This window comes from Equus caballus, chromosome 2 (genome assembly GCF_041296265.1).
Source record: "Equus caballus isolate H_3958 breed thoroughbred chromosome 2, TB-T2T, whole genome shotgun sequence".
NCBI classification, from domain to species: Eukaryota; Metazoa; Chordata; class Mammalia; order Perissodactyla; family Equidae; genus Equus; species Equus caballus.
Window position 1 is genome coordinate 118,756,971 of NC_091685.1, and position 24,653 is coordinate 118,781,623.

The following is a 24,653-nucleotide window of genomic DNA, read 5'->3' on the forward strand; positions in this document are numbered from 1 at the left end:
CTTCAGCTCTTCCTGCATTTTTGATCCAAGGGAGCACTCACAAATCTATCAGCTGAAATATTCAGGAAAGTGTAGTCATAAACAAACTTACCCAAGAATATATTGAATTTTGTTTTTTACTAAACTCAAATTTTATACTTTTTATAAAGGAATGGAAAAAGTTATTTAAAATAAAATTAATAATAAGCTAAACGACAGCAATAGAAATCTTTGAAAAAGTGAAAACCCCCTCTCTTGGTTACACAGAATTTTAACCCTTCTCAATATTTTATACTTCTGGCTCTTCATGCTGAAGGACAGAGCATTAACACTTGACATTTACCTTTGACCTGAAAGATAAATGCCCAGTTCGGGCTAATACCATGTAAAATTGATCAGAGGGGTTAGTTGGAATCGTTACAGTTCCAAGATTTGGGGAAAGCTGGATTTCCTTCATGACAAAACCAAAAAATGCAAAAAAGAACTTTCCAAATATTTAAAAATCCCAAGTCTAATTGTCTCTTTTCCAAGTCTGATTTTTGTTTTTTAAGAAAATAGCTTTCACCTTGGTTCTGCAGTGAAAGAGAGAGATACCCCTTGAGAATGCTTAGTGTTTCTCTTATCAGGCAAGTTTATAAACTTGAATGCTAGGAGAACTACAATTTTCATCTTAAATCCAAGTAGTTGGTATGAATCTTTGAACTAGTTTCTTAAAATCTTTTGTTTCCATGTCATCAGCTCTTAACTGGAAGTGGTACCACACCTATCTGATTCATGAAACATCTTACTACTTAAAATACTCAGTAGTGTTCGTAATGTTGTGCTATTTCTAGCTTCTGCAAGTCAGCTGGGCGCGGCAGAACATTACCCAATTACTTTAATATGGTTTGGCTGAATTCTTTCATATAAGCAAATGTTCTATATAACCATATATAGTTTCCTTAGACTAAAACTTTTATTATGCCATTTTTTTATTAAGAACCTTATAAAAATACTTCACACATCCCTTAATTTTTTAAAAAATAGTAAATATTTTGTTTCATCTTCAGATCCAGAGTCCATTTTAGGAATGACATGGCCATATTTTATATTCCAGTGATATCCTCACAAACATTTTTTAAAAATCTAAACCTATTTTTACTTATACTAAATGATCTCAATGCTAGAGTTGCCTGTTCCTAAATATTTGGCAATCATTTATGGTCAGGCCATAGCACTTTAACAAGACTAAGACTAATAGTACTTCTTCTCCAATTAACTATGCTTTGAAACTAAGAGTAGTTAGTTTATAGAGCAAAATACAAAGATGGTTTAAATAATTTAATTTTATTTTAATAGAGGACTTTACTTTTTTTTTTTTTATTTTTTGAGGAAGATTAGCCCTGAGCTAACATCTACTGCCAATCCCCCTCTTTTTTGCTGAAGAAGACTGGCCCTGAGCTAACATCCATGCCTATCTTCCTCTACTTTATATGTGGGACGCCTGCCACAGCACAGCTTGACAAGCGGTGTGTAGGTCTGCACCCGGGATCCGAACTGGCGAACCGCAGGCCACCGCGAACTTAACGGCTGCGCCACTGGACCAGCCCCTTAATTTTTCTTTTTTATTCTGGAGGCTTCTAGAGATTAAAGGGCTGAATAGTTGATGTTATTGAACAGGGAACTTCTGAATAAGTGAGGTTTACAAATTTCTTGAAATCATTCTTGAATAGAAACTTGGTAATTTTTGGTCTTATATTTGAATAAAATGTTATAGATTATTAAACCAATCAATTCCAGAATCCTCAATGGCTTTGATTTTAAAAGCCAAAATAATGGAAATTACTCTCCTGAATGTTAACTAATATATCAAATTAGTGAAATAGAAATGAAGTCACTAAGACACAAGCCGTTAACTGCATAGGAAACTCCAAACATAGCTGAGTTGATAGGCACCTTTTTCTAAAAAAAAATACCAGAGGCATGAAAATGATTCTAATTTGTATATTTGCCTAAGATAATAACTGTTCCCAAGAGTTATTTTTGTTAATGACAGCATGGAAAAAGACAATAAAACCGTGGGGCACCCAGTTTTGTGAAATTGGGGTAATTATTAATCACAACCTGGCCCAGTAGTTAAGTAGCCAGTCACCTTGCCAGAGGAAGTTCAAAGGCATTTAGGTGGTTCATTTAAGTTTATGATTTCAAAATATTGAATTAGGCACTGTGGGCTGGGAAGGAACATAGATTAGGGAATTAAACAGCGTACAGCACCTCAGCCAAATAAAGCTGCAGCCCTGGCACAGCTTCTGAATTTGCTGGATGACTTGAACAAGTCACTTAACCTTCCTGTCCTTCAAGTCTCAGGCAGCCAAGTGCCCATAACTGAGAAAGGCAGCAGCAGTCACATTAGATAGAATACATACTGACAATGAGTAAATGGGCAGAATTGCTACACTAAGATCATACACCCACAAAAAGCTCAACAACTATTTTAATTGTGCAACTTTTGATCATTGAATAAGTAGTCTTTAGGCGCAGTTCACTAAAAGGTTTCGGTATGCAATGTTCTGCTAAGATTTCAGTGAAGATCAGCTTGCACGTGTAAATTCGGTTCATTTCCTAGCCCAAGTTTCACTGCGGGCTGCTAGACTCCTGAAGAAACTTTATTATGTAGTTTCACCTTAGCAAATTGATAAATCCCAACTCTGAACATCTGAGAAGCTCAAGCTCAAATAACTGGGATCTTTCTCTGCACTCAGCTCTCTTGAAAGAAGTTTAAACATCATCTAGAAATGCCTCGTGTATCTTTCCAGAGCTGTACAGGTTACCTTGACGTCTAAGGTGCTGTGGCCTCACATATGGTGGGCATTCTGCAGGATATAAGATCCACAGGTGCCCTTCAGTTAGCACAGTCACATCCAGACTGCCTCAGACAGGGTCATCCTCCCCTACACACTTGGCCTTTATCCCATGTTTTACACAGTACTTTATGTACATTATCTGTCCGTGAATTTACTTATTCATATGTGTGTGCATTTACAGACATTTACTCAGTACTAGTGTTGAAGGTAGACAGTGGTCAAGTCCTCGTCAGATATATGAACATCCTGTGATACTGCTTTGGTCGGACTGCAGTAAGGTCAAATAGCTGGTCTGGAGCACTCAGGAGAGGCTAAAGGAGGTGACCTCGGAGCAGAGTATTGGAGGAGATTTCCAGACCAAAGAAGGAGTGTCTCCAGGCAGAAGGAATAGTGAGAGGAAAGGCACAGAGTTATCAAAGAGCCGGGTCTAGTTGAAGAAAGAGTGCGCCCCTTGGTGTGGCTGTAGAATAGGTTATATGGGAGCCTGGGCAAAAAGATGTGTCAGGAGACGAAGCTAGAAAACTAGAGTAGGAAGACCTTTAAAGAACAAACAAACAAGTTTGGGCTTTGGCTTCCAGACGGTGGAGAGGGGTATGGTCAGCTCTGTTCTGTAGAGGATGATTCTGCAGCAGTAAGGAGTGTGGGGTGGAAGAGGGCGCAGGAGCAGACTTGGAGCACGAGGGTAGGAACTTCTGAGCCCACATCAGAGCAGTGGCAAGGAGCCTAGAGAGGAAGAAATGGATTTGAGAAAGATTTGGGTGAATGAAGAATGAACTATATGAGGAATTGAAATGAAAGGAGGCCTCAAGGCTTTTGGTTTGGGCCGCTGAGTAGATGCCGCTGCCGCTGTCCAAGATGAGAAATACAAGAAAAGCAGCAGGATTTGCAAGGAAGATACTTGAGGTCAGTTTGGGGCTCCCTAGGTCTGAAATGCCAGGACATCTGGGGATGTTTAGAATCCAATTACAAATACCAGCTTGGAGCCCAGAAAGACTTAGGGTCAGCGACAGCCAGAGGGAGGGAAGAGGTTACCAAGGGCAAGCAAAAGAAACAATGGAGAGGCTGAGGATGCACCCTGGGAACCATCACTGTCACTGCTAAAGAAAAATGATAGGAATCGTGGATGACTCAGTGTGGGGACTAAGGAGAAAGTAGAGTCCAGAAGAAACCCGAGGTTTAGAGCTAGGAAACTGGTAAAATTGTGGTTGCGTTAGAAAAATAAAGAAGTCAGGAAGAGAGAGGAATTTGATGGTCAGTTGAAAAGTAGGCAAGTTGAAAAGTATTTTCTCTCCTTGTCAATAAACAATAAGACATGCTGCTTTATGCTTGTTTCCATTTATCAGTGCAAATTTTTTAAAGGCTGTCTGACCATCACTGAAAAACATGGTATTATGTTGGCAAGGCCACTGGCTTGGGAGTCAGAAAGCACTTGAGTTTGTTCTGGACCCACTATTCATTCACATATTTTTCACACATTGACTATATGCCATGCTAGATGCTGGCTCACACTGGGGAGGCACCTCCTCCTGTGGAGCTTACAAGGTAATAGAAAGAACTGGTTAATCGAATACACACAAATAAATATGTAAATTCAGTTGTACTAAGTGCTTTTAAACAGCAGGTGTAGGATATGTATGAATTTATAACTCAGGGACCTCTCCTACAATGAGGGTTAGGGGAAGCTTTTTTGAAGAAATAATATTTGAGTTGAGATCTGATAAAAGAAATGGAAGCAAAGATGGGGGACAGTTTTCCGAGAAAGGAGGAGAGCTTATGTGAAAGGGTGGCAATAGGAGGAAGTATGGCCATTTTGAATTGCTGAGAGAAGGCACTATGGGTGGGGTGGAGAGAAAAGAGTAAAAGGGCCTTTGAACACGTCTTGTGAGATGGGAAGGGTCCAGATAATGCAAGGTTTCCTAGTCTCTCTTTTGATACTCAGTCTGGACAAGAAATGATGGATGCTTGGACCAGAGTGATGATTAAGAAGGAAAGAAGTGGACTAATGTGTAAGACACTTAAAAGGCCCAGTCAACAGGACTGGAAAGATCGTATGGGAGGAGTGGGATGAAGGGGTCAGAGATGACTCTCAAGCCTCTTTCTCCTTCTGCAACTGGATGGATGACGTTGCCATCCGCTAGGATGGAGATCCCGAGAAGAGCAAATAAGCTGGCAGTGGTAGAAGTCCATAAGCTCAGTTCAGGGTATGTTAAGTTCAAGATACATTTGTGATATCCAGACGGAGATTCCAAAATAGGCACTGACACACAGACCTGGAGGAAATGGTCTTGAAAGGAGGTAACAATTTGGGAATCATTGGGATATAGATGGCAATTTAAAACCCTGGTACAGACAGGACCATAGGGATATGGTACCTGGCGAGAAGAAGGCCTCAAACTGAGCCTTTAAAGGAATTGAAACGTTTAAAGTCCTGGCTCAGAAAGAGAACATGGCAACGAGAGTGAGATCATGTGATCAGAGGATTGGTAAGAAAAGCGGGCGAGAAGTGAAAGGAGGAAGGGTTCAAAGTGGAGAGGAGGACCCAGCAAACTGTAGCTTTGGGCAGTGCCTGGAAGAACTCCTCTATTAACCAGGGAGATAACGTTTGTCTGCACATCTCACAGCATTGTTGTGATGCTCAGATCTGATAATGCTTCAGAAATGTCAAATTCTATCAGTTGTTTTATTACATAATTACTTTCACTTCCCAGGGTTCTTTTTTTTAAAAAAAACACTGCAACCATTCATTCACACTGTTATCTTACTCTTCCAGGCCTTTAGAACAATAAAAGAGCCAAAAAATAGGAATTTGAACATGACAGTGTTCCCAGTTCTTTTGCATAACTGCTTGGGAAGTAATTGCACTCACAATCTGGGACATCCCTCCACTTGCTGCTCTCTCCTGCCTTTATCCTAGGAATCTGAAAATCCCCAGAAGCTACTTAGGAACCTGTGGGTATAGGCTTGAGCACCTCAATTCTATAAATAAAATCTCTTGGTAATCAGTTCCCTGTGATTAAATGGCTAGCTCTGAGGTGAATGAAGCTTCTGGCATTCAGGGAAAGCTTTACTCTCTCACATTGTGTAATTAGTGACAGCACAAGCTCTCCCCACTTTGACTCTCGAGTGGCCATTACTTGATCTTCAGGAAGAGGGAAGGCCAGGTGACAGTGGCCCCTCTCCACAGAACGTGGGCATCCAGGCATCTAGCATGGTGATTGTCCCTTAACCGCCCTGCTGATGGAGTAGCGGTAGCTGGCACCAAACTCTCCCTCTTCCTGTAGGTCACTGTGGCAACAGTCCAACCACAGTAGACTACTATATACAAATGATTCACTTCCAGCCTCCTGCTTTCCTTTAAAGAGTCAGCTGTCATGTGCTGCCCGTGACTCACTCCAGCGCCTTTGCCCCAGGGCAATAAGCAGTCTAAAGATTACTGCGTTCCAGGCCCCTCCTGAGCCAAGACAGTCACATTGCTTTTTGATGATGCAGCACAGAAGCATCCTGGCTCATTCCCATCTTCTGTCCTGCCAGCTAAAGCAACATTGTTTCTGAGCATAAGAAAAGGAAGAAGGCAATTTGTATTGCTTTGATTATGCAGGACACAAATTACTCCAGTTGTAGCATGTCCACTGTTGAAGATCTAGAGAGTATTTCCACAGTGATTCAGAGAGAGAGATGGCCAGCAACACTCGATGTTGCTAATTCAGTTTATGCTTATGAGGGAACAGAGACTTTCAGAAGCTTTAGAAAGTGACGCGGAACTTTCCACCCTCTGTAAACTGAGTCTCAGCCGAATGAAGCTCTGCAAAGGGCACTGATCTTAGGTTCATTCCTTCCTTCTCCATTAGTTTTAAAAAACAGACGTTGTTTTCTAAACTGTAGTTTTTTCCTGTTGGCCATGTAGCATACCAAGAAATCTGTGAGTTCCAAAGGAGGATTTAACTTGAGGAGGGAGTTCTGGTAGTCACATTTCCCTAATCTCATTTTCTGAACGCCTCAGCACCAGTGTCCTTTATATTCCGGAATTGGGCCAGCTGTCATGCGTTTTTGCCAAATGTTCATACTGTAGAGGCCACAGACAGATGAAGCTCTTATTGCCTAACTAAATTAAGCTGAAATGTGCCACTGGCAGCATCCCCATTACAGAATTATTCCCTGTCACTATTTCTGTCAGTATGTTTTGATGTTGGGTATATTATGAATATTCATCAATCAAATGAATGGGGCAAGAAGTGTTTTAGATCTGTATAGGAGCTAAGAAACCCTGTTATGTTTCTTTTTGTAATATAAATGAAAGTTAATTATGTAACTATGAAATCTAACCTATATGGTGATTTTGTTGTTGTTGTTGTTATCTAACTTGACATTGTTAGCATTCTATGGACAAATCATATTTTATAAGATAGTCTCAGTGGAGTCAAGTTAGGTTTACAGAACATTTATTTTAAATAAGGACTATTATAACCTGGATAACCTGGAGTTTTGAAAGTGAACGTAAACATTCATGTTTGTGGTTAAAACCTGTTTAATAAAGATCAGGTTCATTAAAAATGCAAACTAAGGGGCTGGCCCCGTGGCCGAGTGGTTAAGTTCCCGCGCTCCGCTGCAGGCAGCCCAGTGTTTCGTTAGTTCGAATCCTGGGCGCGGACATGGCACTGCTCATCAGACCACGCTGAGGCAGCGTCCCACATGCCACAACTAGAAGAACCCACAACGAAGAATACACAACTATGTACCGGGGGGCTTTGGGGAGAAAAAGGAAAAAATAAAATTTTTAAAAAAAACAAATGCAAACTAATCAGTAACAAACTAAAACTAGACTTCACCTTTTCCTGTGATAAACAGCAGCCTCACTGACTCATTAAGATAGAATGGAAATAACCTTTTGTGATTCTCCCAATTTCCAGTCATTTAAGGAAGTACTACAATGTTCTTAACACAAAATTCAAGGAACTTTAATTTTTTAAATATTTCATGCATCAATTTCATTAGTAAGAGAATAGTGTTCTGAAATCAAGAAAAGGTTATCACTAATATGAGCTGATCAAATTCACAAACTTACTGAGCATCTATTTCACTAAAGACATTGGGTGAAGCTTTTTCGATGTTACAAAGAAGTAACATGTTCTTTGCCCACAAAGACCTATTAATTTAACTTGGAAGATAGGTTACACAGTGAACAAAGTTTGATAACAATTTAAAACAAGCAATAATTTGCTTTAACTAAGGAAGTTGTCATGGTATCTAGCCTGTGCTTACTTGCCGAGTGAATGATACACTGTAAGCATTCAAAAACGGAAAGAACACTTGGGGCAGATGTCATCAGAAAAGAATTTACTGAATAGGTGGGATTTGAGCCAAGCCAGCTCTTCATAATTTTGCCCCTTGTGGGCTAGGAAGAAAGACAAATCATGATTGGTGTTCGAGTTGACACTGTACAGGGGTCTTCCAGCTGATTATCTGCCTACATCCATGGTATTGATTCATATGTTGCTTTTCCAGTTTACAGAGTTTACTGAAGGCCATTCCTCTAAATATGATGGCAGTTAAAGTGTTGGCATCTGCGTCTGTAAAGTTGGTTGAGCTGAACAGTATAAAAATGCAAGGAAAGTTAAATGTCTCAATGCAAGATATCATCTATACGCTGAGGATAGATATTAGTAGAGTGGTACTTTTTGAGATTAGCTTTTCTAATAACACTTTTGTTAATGGTTAAGAGAAAAATGTTCACAAACTCAATCATGTTGATAAAGTTAATAAGAATTAATTAAAAAAATGAAGCCTTGCCCTTCTGGGCGACTGTTTGCTAACCAGTGGAATGGAGCAGTGCTTCCCAACTGAAGGTGCTCAGGAAGCACCTGAGGGTCCAGTTAACATGCAGGTTCTGAATCTGTGTGTCTGGAGTAGGACCCGAGAATGTGTTTCTAACAGGCTCGCCGAAGAGGTAGATAATGTTGGTCTGTGCACTTTGAGCAGCAAGATTGTGGAGAGAATAACAGTACGCTTTTGCGAGGGATGTGTCCTAAATGGTAATACCCTGTTTAAGGAAAGGAGTGATGACTAGTATTTTATCTGGCTTTTGTCCTTTATTCTCACCCAACTCTATATCTTTGCCTTTAGCACGAAAGCAAGAGATCATCAAAGTCACTGAACAGCTGATCGAAGCCATCAACAATGGGGACTTTGAAGCTTACACGTGAGTGGAGGCACATTTATTTTGCTTTCATGCAGATGGCAGTGTTTTCTATAGGAAGGCATTCTTCAGTGTCCCTGAATTCATATGTATTTTACCCCAGGTTTGGCATGTCAACAATAGCTTTATTTCAAGGTGTAAGGACTTAAGTAGCCCCAGGAGAGAAATAAACGTGTATCTGAGCTTTCAGAGAGAGAAGGCAAGACTTCAGATAGGAGGATTGGGAATTTCTGTCCATGGGCAGAAGCCTAACCACCCACACTCCCGTTTGAGCGAAGGCGTGGCAGGCAGAGCCATCCGTGAGAGCAAAGGCACAGGAAACCAGAAAGCACGTGAAAAAGTGCACTTGGTTTAAGAAATGTTTTTCCTCTCAGTGCTGCAGAGGTGCTGGGACGGAGAGAGAGAGGAGGACTTCAGGCAGCCTTCTCCCTCTTAGCCGGCACAGCTCAGCTTCCTCCTCGTCTCTTTTATGAGTCTGTCTCTTAGGTAAAATTTTATTTGAAGAAAGGGTTCTAATGCTCAATTTAAAGTTTATAAACTACTGGATCATAGGCACATAAAGGAAGTCACTTCAATCAAACAAAAATAAAGCATTCAAATAAGTAGGGCATGCAAGCTTATTGCACAAATATGTGGGTCAATAAGTTAGCTTTTCGGGTAGAGATAAAAATCCTGCTCAGCCCCCATTACGCAGTACAAGTGAGGTCGTCTTGGATGAAAGAGTTAAATGCAAAGAAGAGGTTGAATCTAGTCTCTGGTTGGAAAGATCTTTCTAAGTTTAAAAGCAAGGGAAGTAATCACAATGAGAGGATAAAACGATTAGGCTACCGAAATAGGTAAAACTTGTATACTTTAATTTTTAAAAAGCCAAAAGAAAACTGAGAGGCAAACGATAAATGGAAAAATATTTGTAAAGCATGTCAGAAATTCATTTATATCGAGTGGATAAGATTGAGAAGTAGAAGAATAGGTAAAAGACATGAACTGTTAGCAAAGAGGAAATAAAAATGACACACTAATAAACACATGTCCACGCCCACTCATTCGGTGCACGCCACTGTGAAGGCAGGAGGACTTCCAGCCTATCCGATCGGCAGGGATGGAGACGCTGCCGATAGCCAGAGGCGGCAAAGACTGCGGGACCACAGCCACTGTCCTCCACCACTGGATGGAGCATCAGTGAGGCAAACACTCAGGGTGGTGGTGGTGGCAGGGGTTAGGGGACACTTTGTATACACCAGAAAGCATTTATAAAGGTTCAAATTACTGTTATCCTATAATTCTACTTATAAAACTTTAACATGGGCATGGATTTGGAATCTAAAACATGGACAAAAATGATGAACAAAGATATTTATTGAAGCCATATTCATAATAGTGGAAAATTGGAAACAACTTACATGCCCCACATCATGGTAACTGTTAAGCAATCTGTGGTGTGTTTGGTACAGTGGATGCTCCTGCCACCTTTCTAGTGATCTGGCAAAATGCTTATGATGTATTCACTGAAGATAAAGCAGGATGTAGAAGTGTGTGTACAGAATTATTACAACTGCATGAGAAAAAGCATTAATGCCAAATTGGTTTTAAAAAGGAAAAAATGGGGCTGGCCTCATGGCCTAGCGGTTAAGCTCGTGCACTCCGCTTCGGCGGCCCAGGATTTCACTGGTTCGGATCCTGGGCGCAGACATGGCACTGCTCATCAGGCCATGCTGAGGCGGCGTCCCATATGCCACAACTAGAAGGACTCACAACTAAAATATACAACTATGTATTGGGGAGATTTGGGAAGAAAAAACAGAAAAAAGAAAAAAACAGATGGGCAACTGTTGTTAGCTCAGGTGCCAATCTTAAAAAAAAGAAAATTTGTTAGAAAAAAAGGAAAAAAGGTGTTCCTCTGGGAGATGAAATTATGTGTAAGGTTTTCTTCCTACTTCTTTTCAAGTTTTATGTAATAAGTAGGTATTACCTTTATCATCAGTTACAAATAGCCAAATATAAACTATGGAAGACAGTAACTGAATGTAAGAACTAAATTAAATCCAGGACTGCTTCTTATAAACTAAATTAATGTGTGTGCAAATATATACAGAACCTGCTCATACACGCGTATGGATTTGTGTGCATCAGTTCTTTGACATGACCTAATAAAGCATACTTGGGATGAAGGAAATAGTAAGAAATGGAATTTAAAAGAACACTGTTGTCAGAGACAACACTTTGCTGTTAAACAGTTGTTTAGAACTCTGTGCCATAGAATCTGCTTTTAGGGTATTTTAAATAATGCAATTCCTTGCAATCCCATGAATTCACTAATTCCTTTGCTTACAGAGGCCTGTAATCTGGCCTCATTTTGTACACTCAGGCCCAGGGATAATCCAACAGGCCCTTCCATTGGGAGCTTTGGGGATGGTTGAATGTATTGGTACAGCTCTGTCAGCTGGTCCTTAGACCACCTGTTCTGAGCGCCAAGGTTAAGTGGCAGCTTTGTGAATCTTTTATTAACCCAAGCCTGTTAGAGGAGAGAGAGACATATGTACATACGTACAGACAAGAGAGGAAGGGAAAGAGAGGACAGATTAACAGGTTTTAAGATCTGTTGACTCTTTTGATGGTTGGGTAAAAAGATTCATTCTAGGACATTGATTCTCGAGTGCTTTGAAGGCAGTAAAATCACCTAATATAAGTAAAACTGCCTGATAGAAGGAAGGAAAAAATTTTGATTTACCAGTGCTGACAACCAAACGTCATATTTATCAAGGAAGAAATAGCCCCTGGAAGAACAGATTCTTGTTACCATAGGAATGCTGTTCTTCTCATTTTGCTCCTTTGAAAGATTCTATGTATTTGACTTTGAGCTTGAAAGTACCTGCCCACCGGGAAGTCTGAGGCAAAGTGTGAAATTCCTCCCCACTCCCCACCCCACCCCGCCTTTACGGCTTTCTTTACCACAAAGAATAACCACTGTGATTTTATTTTAAAAGTATTTTCTATTTTAGAAGTGTCCTTTAAAAAACATCAATTCCACATTCTGTGAAGACTACTTGCAAGAACCACAGTGAGTCAGGTTCCTGAACCTGCATTTCTGTTGAATGATTGGCCTCCCAAATGGGGAATTTCCATATAAAATTAGATGTAGCCACCTCATGTTAACAAACAGTCCCATGTATAAGTCATCTGGTTTCTAAGCACTTTGTGTTTGTTTCTGTTCTAGTATTAATTGTTGTGTGATAATTGTTTCAGAGACTATCTGCCACACAGTAGATGTTTAACAGTTCTTTGTGGAATGAGTAAATTTCTCCAAAGGAAGCCCATTTGCTTTCTCTGAATATTTAAAATGGTGTAGCTCTTTGTTAAATTTCATGTCTAGTATTAAAAAGAAAACTAACATGTGCATTTGAACCTCTCATTAATTCTATTTTAAAAGAAGTCCACATCGCCAGGAAGTGCAGGATGTCACACCTGCCGTCAAATCAGCAATGTAGATGTTGGACAGGAATGTAGAAGGTGTCAAAAATTATTCCAGAAGTCCTTAATTTCAGAGCCAAAGTTGGTTTTATAGGACAGGGAGAACATTTAAAAATTAATAAACATAAGTCGAGAGAATAAAATTCACGTTGCAATTAAAAAAGTAGAAATTTTAAAGTGGTGTAGGCTATTGTCTGCTGGAACTGGTTGTAGCATCTTGACCGCATCAGAGTTCTCTGCAGAATGCTTGTTTAGAGTCTGTTCCTCAACCCACCTTGCCAAGGCCTGTGATAGAAATTTTATATTTTTAGTGGTTTTTAGAGACACTTTCTTTCACTGACTGTTTGATAAATAAGAATGGATGTGTGTGAAACTGCAGATACATTAACTCGTTTATTGGTTGTTTTCATTATTTTTTTCCTACAGAAAAATCTGTGACCCAGGCCTCACTGCTTTTGAACCTGAAGCTCTGGGTAATTTAGTGGAAGGGATGGACTTTCATCGCTTCTACTTTGAAAATGGTTCGTTTATTCTACATTTAATAACATGCCTTTTCCAACTTCTCTTTAAATTTCTCCCCCCAATTTTCAGGTTCTTTGGCTCTCTTCTGCAATGAGAATTTTTACCTTAGTCCAGCATTTTATATCATAAAAGTTTTTTGTATTTGAAACTTAAAAAATAATTATGACAGGCTTAAAAGTTTTGGTGTGTTTTGAAAAATATCTGATTTTTTTATTAGAAGTAATATTGATTGAATATACCCCATATAAGTCCAAGTAAATGTATGATATAAGCTGCAAAATGAGTTACCAAGAAATATGTTGAATTATTTCAAGTTTTCATAAAACACTGCTTACGTATGAAAAAATAAACCACAGCATGCTGGAATATTTGACACAGAGAAGTGCTTTCAAGCATGTTTAGTGCACACTTTCAAAGTAAAATGTAACTGAAGATGAGTAATCAAATAAATAGTTCAGATTACAAGAATTTTAGTTGTCAGAGAAGAAACAGCCATATTTCCGAGACAGTGACAAAAGAAACTCCTGCAGAAGCCCTCCAGGTCGTCAAGAAAAGTATAAACCTGCAATTCCTTGTATCCTTCTCCTTTTCCATGCACTAAAGACATTAGGTACCGTGTTTCGTTTGCACGATGCACAGAGTGAATTCACCTTTTGCAGCAAGACCTTGATGAATGAGAGGAGTTGCAGTAATGATTAGGACCATCAAGCTCACTTCAGTAATTACAAGCATTGACAAGAATGTTGTGCCTTGGCATGGATTTTTAACTTAAGATATGTTTAATGAGTCACTTTTTCTCATATGCACTAGACATTTGCAAGCAAACAAAGATAATTATGTGGTAAATTGGCCTTAACAAAGCTTCAGTAAATGTTCTCATATTCTCTGCATTCCAGCACTCTGATTGACAGCATTTCATAGTGTTTCCTTCATTTTACTCTCAGTTGACACCATCTCATCTCTAGTAAAAGAATTAACCCAATTAATATTTTAACTTACTTCAACATAACGCTGTACATCATTATGTTCCATAAATACATATTCTTCATGATGCAGTGTGCTATTTTATCTGACTCCAGCACTGAGTAATTTATGCAGATCTATTCTGAGAATGGGAAGCATTTTTTGGATAACAGGTAAAACAGTTCAACCTGTTTTAGTGATCTAAGAGAGTATCATCACCGATCAGTCATGTGAACTAATTCTTCATATCTCTTAGTCACTGAATAATTAGAATAAGTAGGTATTGTCAAAACACCGAAGGCTGAACCTAGCGAGGGCTGCTCACTCAAAGGAAAGAACTAGCAGATCAGGCGACATGCCAACACCAAGTTTGGGATTTTTACTGGATGACCACAGCTGGACTATCGTGGAATGGGCTCTACTAAGGAAAGGAGTCCCAGGATGAGATGGAGAAACAAATTCATGTCTTGGCTAGCCTTTTTTGAAGATAGCAATCTCCATGCTTGATACTTGATGTATTTTCCTTGTCCCATGAACTTCACCAACTAACAAAAACGAATAAGGCCACAGGTTAGCCTGTCAACTGCCCCAGTGGTTTGTTCACTGGAAAGACAGGAACTGCTTTGCGCACCTGGGCCAGGCCTCCTCCATCTCTGTTCACATTATAGCTTTTGTTTCTAACCACTTCCCATTATAAATAAATAGATCTCTCCAGCTTTTGCCCTCAACGTTTTCAAATTGTCTACCAAGGGAATCAAAGAAAATAATGACTGTATCTACTTTTGCTCTCTTTTCCTTCATACTTTGCACAGTACCAGGCACTCAATTAGTGCAACTGAGTAGTAGTTGAATGAATGAATGAATGAATGGCATTCCATCCGTTGGTCCCAATTGAAGTTATTGCTGGTTTTCATCTACTTTACATAGAAATTAAATTCTGGTTTTCATGTTGTTCTCTTTCAGCTTTGTCCAAAAGCAACAAACCAATCCACACTATTATCCTGAACCCCCATGTACATCTGGTAGGCGATGATGCTGCCTGCATAGCATACATCAGGCTCACACAGTACATGGATGGCAGCGGAATGCCAAAGACAATGCAATCAGAAGAGACACGTGTGTGGCACCGCCGAGATGGAAAGTGGCAGAATGTTCATTTTCATCGCTCAGGGTCGCCAACAGTACCCATCAAGTAAATATTTCCAGGCTGTCAGCTTCTTTGTTAATATACCCATGGTCAGCGTCTTTTTCTTATTCCACTGTTAAAAGCATGGCATATGTTATTTAATGCTAGTGGTCAGTTACATTGGTGGGAATAAATGTTTCATGAGAAAAAGTCTGTAATTCTCTGGAAAGATCAATCAGGTCGGCCATTTGTGGTTTGGACCTTGCCCTGGAGCAGTACACAATAGTTTTAGGTAGGAACTCGAGGATACCCTATCAAGCTATTTTCTTAGGGTTAAATCAGGGGGAATTCATGTAATAAGGCAAACTATTTGTGACTTTAATGTCGCTATTGGCAGAGGAAGGGGATGTGGGAAGAGTTTCTAAAATGGCCAGTGTAATATCAGGAGCTTCCTTTCATAGGTTATCTCTGGGGCTCAGTCACAGATATTAGGAGAAATTTATAAAATACAGCATTTAAAGCAGGTGTCAGGGGTCTCAGTGTCTTTCTCCCCACACTACTGTCCCTCAGAGGCCGTGATGCTCTTCCAGTCGATAAGTAGCTAGTTCCTGCACATCCCTCAGGAGCTTAACTTGCACCAGGTAAAACTGAAGATAAAAGACCTTCTCCCCAGGGAACTTGTATTCTAGTTTAGAAAGAAACTTATTCCCAATACCAAAGAAAAAATTATCTAACAAAGTTCATAACCAACTTGAGAGTAATGGAATGAACGACTAACGTGCAAACTGTTTAGAACAGTTTAGAAGGATACTTTGTGTAGAAGACAATGGTGGACAAGGTCTTAAATGATGAGTGGAATTTGGAAACAGAGAACAAAGGGAAGATAGTCCAAGCTCAGGGAACCTCATGAAGAAAAGCAGTGTCTGTCAGGATGTTAGCTTCATGGGGTAGAGGATTATGGGTAACAAAGGCTGGGTCCAACTGGAGTAAAGGAGAATAGTGGGAAATAAGCCTGCGTCAGTGCAGTGGGGTGAGTTGAAATCAAGAGGGAGAGTTTAGACTCAGGAGAAGTTTGGCCCACTGCTGATCTCATTCCACAGTCTCTCACCAGGATCACTTGTTAATATTTGGGGGTGGAGGATGGGGAGTCAAGTTCATACAAACAGCCATTCAACTCACTCCAGAGACTTCTTCAAAATTTCTTAGTTTAATAACGTACCACAGTGGTTTTCAAAGGCCTTCTTATAGCCTTAATAATTATATATCACTGTTGGATTTGTAAAAAGTGGGTCAACAAAGAAGAAAACGAGATAAGTTGGAATCCGTTCTAAAAACAGTAGGTGTGTAATTAAGAGAAAGACAAAAGGAATATAACAATAACGAAGACATCCATTTTGTGTGTTTGTGTGTTTTTTACCCCAAAGAGGTCCAGCACAAATTGCCAGTTAACACAGAAGGAATTACATTCATACAGTACTAGAGGGTTAGGTTTTTCTGCAATTCCCTGATGAGTTTATGGGATAGAGCCTATTTAAGAAAACTTCATTTTATGCCAAGGGGCTTAAATGGGGCTTCTCTTAATAGGCCCCCCTGTATTCCAAATGGGAAAGACAACCTCTCAGGAAGCACCTCTTTGTGGCAAAACATCTAAGGCCTGAAAACCATTCACAGATGGGGCTTGTAAGTAACATCCTGCTCCTGATACTTTGCGATTGGAGCGAATAAATGAAAAGCTGCATGGCTGTTTTTCTTCCCTTTGAGGATGTTTTCTCTTGCATTATACTCAACGGAAACCATAAAAGGTCTTTGAAAATTCATAGCATTTTTGCATGAGCTCTTGAGTCTAATGTTTGGCACCATTTTGAAGCATAACCCTTATTTGAAAGGTAATAAGCGCTGAGAAGAGCCTGGCTTCAGCATATGGATTGCAGCATTTTAGAATATCCTGGAGTTCTCACATCAAAAGTCCATTATATCTGGGTCAATTCAGACAACTCTCAATTATCCAGACCTAATTTATATCAAGCTCTGGGATCCTTTGGTGTCTTACTGTCTTTCAAGAGGTTGCAATCCTGTGACGCACTTGGCTAAGATTAGCATGTAAATCAATTTGCCTTGGCTGACTGAGTGTAATGGTATTTGACCATGAGGACAGGCCACAGGAGGAAGTCAAGCTGAAATTTAAAACTCACGAAGTGAGTAATTCCAGAGGATAATTGAAAGTTGACTGTAATTAAATTCATGCTTGTGTTGTTTTTAAGATTTGTTTCTTAGCTTGTGTGAGAAGGATTCAGATATGTGTGGACCTGTTGTGAATATTTTCCCCACTCAAAACACTGACCCTTGATCAGAGCTTTTAAGAAATAGTGCTGCAAGCTGTTGGTTTAAAGAAACAAGATCTCCAATTAAATAAGAGTAATCATGTTTTCCCTACTTTTGAGGCTAAATTCCTTGTTAAATTGACTTCTAGATTTGATTTCCCAAGGAGTCTAATAACGTCAGAAACTAAGGATGAACTTAAACTTTTAGTCTATTTCGTTTGAATGCTACTATTCATTTATTAGTCTGTCTAGTTAAACATGAATGCTTCAAATGTATGCAGCCAGCCCTGCCTATCCGCGGGTTTCACCTCCACAGATACAGAGGGCTGACTAAGGTGCTTGAGCATCAGTGGGTGTTGGTGTCCGCAGGGCTTCTAAAACCAATCCCGCACAGATACCGAGGGACGACTGTACCTAGGTTTAATAATGTGATTGAAGCCTGGGTCCCTGTCTCTTTATTTTTGCCTGAGCTCTATGTGGACAAATTGACAGATAAATAATACCACTTTTCTATTTTAATATTTTCTCTTTAGCCTTGTGTATTTTATCTTTTAATGATCACAAGTGAAGATCTCTTATACATGGTATTTTCAGTCTGTTATTTAGCTGAGTTATAAATCATAGCCTGGTCTGATCTTTGGCAAAGCAATTTGACGATATTTTGTAAAACAGTATAATTTATTTCTCCCTCCTTCTTTCTCCTTTCAGCTAAATATCAACAGTGCCACTTCTGCGTTCTCTGTTCTCAAGGCACCTGGATGGTGACCCCGGGCCGTCCTCTCCTCCTCTTCATGCATGTTTCTGAGTGCATGAAGTTGTGAAGGTCCTACGTGTAATGCATATGTGATGCACCATCTAGTCATATATTCCTTCCTATACATTGTTTACACTCCAACCATGGGGATGTTCCATGCAAACTTAAATTACTGTTGGCAAACAATAGGGGGAGGTCAGAAAAAAATTCCACACTATTCCAAGTACAACCTATTCATCAAGTTTCTCTGTTTATGCCAAGACGTAACAGACTTCAACATTATTGTTCTCTGAATGACAGTTTGTAAGAGAAATGTAAATTTTTAAAAACTCTTTGCTGTTAATCTGTTTTGGCTTGTTTGTTTAACAAAAAAGGTAAAAAAAAAAAAAAAATACCTTCATTTTTCTGGTGTGATCCTGGTTGAAATGGATGATTTTTCACTGAAAGTTTCGTTGCTGTTTAACAATTAATGTGGGATATGTGAGCAAAATCACTTATGAATGTGGAAGTGAGGGTCAGGGAGTTTGCTCCCCTCTAAAGTCTTGTTGTTTTGGGTCAAACTGTGTAAACTGGAAAAATTCCCATCATTTACGAGTTTGATCACTTTAAGGTATACTCGCACTGTTCTGGTGAATTCGCTGAATTGAATTTTTTGTTCCTTTCTCAGATCTGTGATGTTTTCTTCATTTTATCCCATCTCTCTGTTCCTTTTGTTTGCTTCCTTTTTTATTTTTTCCTGTTAGTTTGTGAGAAAAAAGTGAAATTTACATAACGAAGGTAAAATAGAAATTGAGGCCTTTTGGAGGTAGCTAAACTAGCACTTTTGATCATCTTCAGGGCCCACAAAAAGTTGTCAAGAAGATTGAAACATTTTCAATTCGGTTTAGGCTCCAGCTTGGACATAGGGATCCTAACTTATGTTGGAGGTATTAGAATTGTTTAAACTTATGAAAAGGCAGGTCGGTTCCTACTGCACCCGCAGCATGTCTCCTGACTGGGGCGAGATGGCCGGGAGAAGCCCCGATGGTCGCAGAGCAGGATTTTGTGCAGACGCTCTTCTTTCTGCCTCATCCAATGGGCCCTCCTGCGCCGTCACGGGCTGGTTTTCTGAAGTTAGAGAGGCCTGCAAGTGTTTTCCTTTCTCACAAGTGTTTTGATCTTGATCTCTGTGACTTGTGCTTTTTTAGCTTCCCTCTTGCATCAGAGTAACATTATCTTCCTGCGAGAAGTGAGGATTTTCCAGTTTAAAGAAAAAGAAAAGGGAATTGTGCCGGTTTTCTAGTCCTCCTCATTTCTCCTTTGTTGGTTCAGCCGCTGTGAGGCGGCTTCTCCCTGAAATGCTTTCTAGTGCATGGTAGCTTCCTCAGCGTTCTTTTAACAATGGTAACCCACCATCCTCAGAAGCCTGTTTTTAAAGCCGAAGCAAATGACAAAAACGACAAAAAGTACCCTCCCTCTTTTCTCTCATTTCACCTTTCTGTGTTCATGACTAATCACCTTAGATATTGTTGCTAGTGGATGTATGGTAGATGGATTGAAGCTTTTCTGATAATTATTATACGATTTAAGACAATATATATTTAAAATAAATATATACAGTAAATGTATTGAGCCATGTTATCCTGCCAATGAGATCTGTGAAAAAGTAATGGCCTCATTTTTCCCTTTTTAATTTCTTTTACCTTTTTGTGAAGCGGCTATACGTGGCATACATGTATTTTAAAAAAATAGGTATAGAGTGGTTTTTTTTTACACTTTTAACTTAGCATGTGATGTTGAATTATTAACGTAGATCAAGTTTGTCTTCCGCACTAAGACGTGAGGAAATTGTGATTTGTTCTCTCCACCACAACTGAATTACACATTATCTTCTGTCATTTTGAAACACTGCAGTTTACCATGGGACACTGTATATATTTCTTGCCATAATGGTAAATGACTGATTGATATATTTAAGAGTTAATAAATTTGTGATTTCTGCTGACAGTGTGTCCATCTTTATTTCTTAAGAAGAGGTACCATATTTATGCATGCATGATGCTGGCCAGTGCCAATGGCTGTCTGTCCTCCTTTGGTCTCATTAGTACTAACGATTTACCTTTGACGTAAGGTGAAGTTATTGAACTGTGCTTCCTTTTAAGAATGTACATGGTGATAATGGCAAGTTAATGTACTGTATGCACAAAATAAATGGTCTCTCCTTGGAAAATTTTTCTGAGAACAAAGTAGTTAAAAACAAGAGTCCTAAAAGTTTCTAAATGTGCTCTCCAATCCATCCCTCCCAGGGCTGACCATATAACACCTCAGTGTTAGCATCTCTAGTATACAGGCAAGCACCTCATCTCCTGCTCCTCGTCTCGCACTTGAGTGTGCAAAAGCACTCAACTTCTTCCAGTTTACTAAAAGCACCTCACAGCTGTTTCTATTTCTCACCCAGAATATTCTCCCCCTGCTTCTTCGACCTAATTCTTACTCATTCCTTAAAATTCAGCACAGACCCTCATCCCGTCCGGCAAACCTTCCTAGACCACGCTCGAAGCTTGCGCACGCGCACGCTCTCAACACTGGCATAGTAGTTTGTGTTTACCTTTCCCACCAGCCACACTGTTTTGAAAATGCATCTTTAGTTGTGTCTCCTTTACTGGAGTATAACGCTTCTCTAGGCAAGAACTGTGGATTTGTATCCCAAAACCCACGAAAGGGCCAGGAAGGGAGAAGTTGTATGTTGTCGAACTGTGGCCAAACCATAAGTGGAACCTCAAGACGTAATCAGATACCTGGGTTTAATGTTTGGCTCTGTTGCTGTTATCTGTGGCACTCCGACCGAGTTGCCTCTTCCCTCTGAAACTTAGTTTCCATATTTGTAAAAGGAGAAAAAAACATACCAACTACTAAGGATATTGTGAGGATAAGACGTAAGGGATACAGAGTGCCTAGAATCATATTTGGTAGATAATATTCAATGGTAGCAGCTGTAATGGCTCTAATCACTAATATTAATACCCCCATTGTTATTATTATTCCTTCCTCAGGGGAGTGAATAACTCCTGTTTTGCTGTGAGCTGCTCTATTTACGTAGGTTTACTGATATTGCCGAGGATATACTCAGATTCAAATGTCTCAGCAGGGAGATGAGAAATAATGAGGTAGTCATCTAGCCAAAAGTAGGGAAAATGAGATGGAGTAGATCAGTATATTCTAGGAAAATTCTCGAGGAATCTTAATCTTAACTGAAATTTTGAATCTCTGTATAAATAAAAGAATTATATCTATTGTAAGAGAAAACAGAAAGCACAACCTTTGAGTGAAGTCATTAAATAAAATTCTACTGACTTGTCCAAACGTTCCACTGTTTTCCTGGTCTCTCTTGTGAAAATAAAAGAATACATAAAAAGATTATAATGCACATCAGCATTCTAGACCTCGTGTCGGTGATCTGAGCAATAACCCGTCATGAACCGGCGCCTGAGACAGCAGCCCCGAGTTCTCACAGGATTCCCGCCTCATCAAACAAAACCAATTCTCAAAGGCAAGCTGAATTGTCTCCCGGAGAGTCTCGCAGGAAATATTGACGAGATGAAGTATTAATCTCACCGTGCAAGGATTTGCATTTTAAAGCCTTTTACTGCTTTACAACAGAAGTCAGAAATTTCTGGTAGAAGAACTGAAATTTCTGGTAGAAGAAAAACATGAGGAATGTTTTTATCCTTTGTATTAATGTTGCCAACATTTTCAAATTAGATATTTTATATAGAAGTCATGATTTCTGGCTTAATTCATTTGAAAAATTATAAGATCCTGCCACACTGGATCTGTGTTCACTATGGCAACAGACAGGGAAGCCGATGCCTCTTTTAGCGGAGAGGGTGCTCTGCCATACACCCTCCCACCCACAAATGCCGCCCTCCTTTGCGTTTGCTGCCGGCTCCTGTGGACCATGGAGTTTTGACCTTTTTCTTAAAGTCAGGGAGCACCTCTGTGGGCTCCTCAGGCCTCAGTGCCCAGGTTGGGCATTTGGTTTGCAGGAGTGCTCCCAGCATCCCTAAACCATACTTCTTGAGCAGTCGTCTTTCTGTTAGGCCTCTCCAGCTAAAGTACCCAGAATTATTTTGACTTCATTTTAACAAGAAAATTGAAATGAACACAAAGCACAAAATTTTTCTGAGGTACTATTTGATTTCTTAAAGGAAGATCAGCTGCTATTTTCAAGTAAAACGACTTTATTTTATCCCATTCTCAAAGTCCTGAATGGCCAAGAAGGGTCCGATATTTTTACTGCTAGGTTTATACAGGCCGCGCAGGATCAACTGTGAACTATTTATTCAAATCCAGCAACGTTCTGTCTATACCCAGGTGTTCAGAAACTGCTTTGCGGAGGAGGGTGATTTACCACAAGGCCACCAAGGCCTGACTCGGTTGCTAACACATAAAGGAGTCTGGGTTTAATCTGAATAAGCTCTTTTTGAAGCTGTTAGAACTCAACCGCCCTGCGCTTACCCCTTTCTCGCTCACCTTGAAATCCGCACGCACTGGCACAGCGCCTCTCCGGGGTCCACGCCCCCCGCGCACAGGTGTCCCTGCGGGCCACGCTCAGTTCACGTGCTCGCAGGGGTCCTGACAGCTGCCCAGGAACCATATTTCCCTGATGTATTCCCTCCTCCTCTCCACCATAGTGCAGACTAGACTTTCCTCCACCTCCAGCACTTCCCCCATCTTCACTCAGCTGAGGACCTTCCTTCTGACTTCACAAGAACTGAAGCGATCTCTGCCTCTGTCTATGCACCCTGCCTTCTCGCCCTTGCTGTGGATGAATACTTCACACGCCTGGCAAAGGCCAACACATCCCACTCACACCTACTCACAGGTATTGCTCTAGCACCTGTCCCACCTCACCCTGTCTCATAAATCATTTCCTCTGTACTGGATAGCCCCACCAACGCCCCATGTCTTTCCTCTACAGCCAGACTCCTTGAAAGGGCTGCCTGCTCTTGCTGCTCGCGCTTTCTCTCCTCGCATTTCTCTAAAACCCACAACAACTGCCTTTACCACTCCACAGAACAGTTCTTTCCAAAGTCACCGGTGCCCACCATGTTGTTAATTCCAAGAATCAGCTTTCAGTCTTCATTTTACTACTTGCTCTCTCAGCAGCCTTTGACACAGCTGTTCACTGTCGCAATCTTGAAGCACGTTCTTCTCTTGTCTTTCAGACAAGACATTTGCCTGATTTTCTTCCTACCGTTCTAGATGCTCCTTTCCAATCTCCAGCTGGTCCCTTTTCATCAACCTGGCTTTTACATTTTGGAACTCTTCTTTTTTCTGTCTTCCCTCACTCCCAGGATGGTTGCATCCAATCTCAATGGCTTGAAATTATTTTACTCTCAAATATGTATCTCCAGCCTGGATCGCTCTCCTGAGCTCCACTCACGTAGCTGGAACTGCCTGCTTGAAATCGGCCTAGTAGATCTGTAGGCATCTCCAAGTGTCCAAAACTGAGCTCTTGCTAGTCTGTGTCAAAACCTGCTCCCCTCACAGGTCTTCCCATACCTCAAGAATTGGACACTCAGTTCTTCCTTTGATCAGGCCAGAAATCTTGGCGTCTTTCTTAATTCCTCTCTTCCTCTTGGAAATTCTGTCACCTGTGCCTCCAAAATATAACCAGAATGTGACCAGTGCTTACCATGCCCTCTGCTACCTCCCTTGAGTCAAGTCACCATCGTGTTCTCTGTACTATTGGAATAGCCCCTTAACTGGTCTCTTGGCTTCTGCTCTTGTCTCTCTTCTGTTTACTCTCAATGCAGCATCTAGAATGAGCTGGTTAAAATATAAGTCAAAGCATGTCACTTCTCTGCACAAAACCCTCCAATAGTTTCCCTGATCACTCGGAGTAGAGACCAAAGTCCTTAGAGGCCCTAGCTGATAGGGTTCCCCATTACCTTTCTCGCTCATCCTTCTGTGAACGTGCTAGGAGGGCTCCCACCTCAGGACCTTTGCACTTGCTGGTTACTGGGCCTGAAATACTCTTCCTCAGAGATCCAAGTAGCTATCTCCCTCACTTTGCTATTTCTTTACAAAATTAAGTCATCTTCTCAGTAAAGCCTTCCCTGGCCATCTTATCCAAGACTTCACACTTAATTCTCCCACCAGGCCCTTCATATCCTCCTTCCCTGATGTTTTTCCCCTTAGCACTTACTGTTTAACATTGTTTTCCTCATTTTATGTATCTCATGAGGGCAGGGATTTTTGTCTCTTTTGTTCACTGGCGTATTCCAAGCCCCTAGAACAGAGTCTGGAACACAGTAGGTGCTTAATAAATACTTGTAGTTGAATGAATAAATTAATTAATCGCTCTCCTCTTTTAGAGTTAAAAAATCTGCGGCTCCCAGCCCATATATGAGTTGCCTCAGAGAAATCCCAAGGGCTGTAAATTGCCTACATCATAATTACTTGAAAAAAAAATTCTACTGTAGTTTAAGAACAAACTTTC

General features: G+C 40.3%; 1 protein-coding gene and 1 long non-coding RNA gene across 51 annotated transcripts in view; one reads left to right on the plus strand and one right to left on the minus strand.

Moving 5' to 3' along the window:
• The window catches only part of CAMK2D (calcium/calmodulin dependent protein kinase II delta), a 292,611-nt gene extending 272,458 nt beyond the window's left edge, over positions 1 to 20,153 (plus strand). For 22 of the 50 annotated variants that reach the window (XM_014737894.3, XM_023636665.2, XM_014737893.3 and 19 more), the window contains 5 exons: positions 8,943 to 9,018; positions 12,910 to 13,004; positions 14,932 to 15,160; positions 16,679 to 16,774; positions 18,124 to 20,153. In XM_014737894.3, the coding sequence (XP_014593380.1) occupies positions 8,943 to 9,018; positions 12,910 to 13,004; positions 14,932 to 15,160; positions 16,679 to 16,745 (467 nt within the window). In that variant the 3' untranslated portion in view covers positions 16,746 to 16,774; positions 18,124 to 20,153. Of the gene's footprint in view, positions 1 to 8,942; positions 9,019 to 12,909; positions 13,005 to 14,931; positions 15,205 to 16,678; positions 16,775 to 18,123 lie in introns of all 50 variants that reach the window. The other 28 variants (XM_070259745.1, XM_070259724.1, XM_070259725.1 and 25 more) reach the window with 2 other exon arrangements.
• The window catches only part of LOC138923099 (uncharacterized), a 42,460-nt gene extending 19,672 nt beyond the window's left edge, over positions 1 to 22,788 (minus strand). The window contains exon 1 of the long non-coding RNA XR_011436299.1: positions 22,682 to 22,788. This is a non-coding gene — a long non-coding RNA (uncharacterized lncRNA). The remainder of the gene's footprint in view (positions 1 to 22,681) is intronic.
• Between the last annotated feature and the right edge of the window lie 1,865 nt (positions 22,789 to 24,653).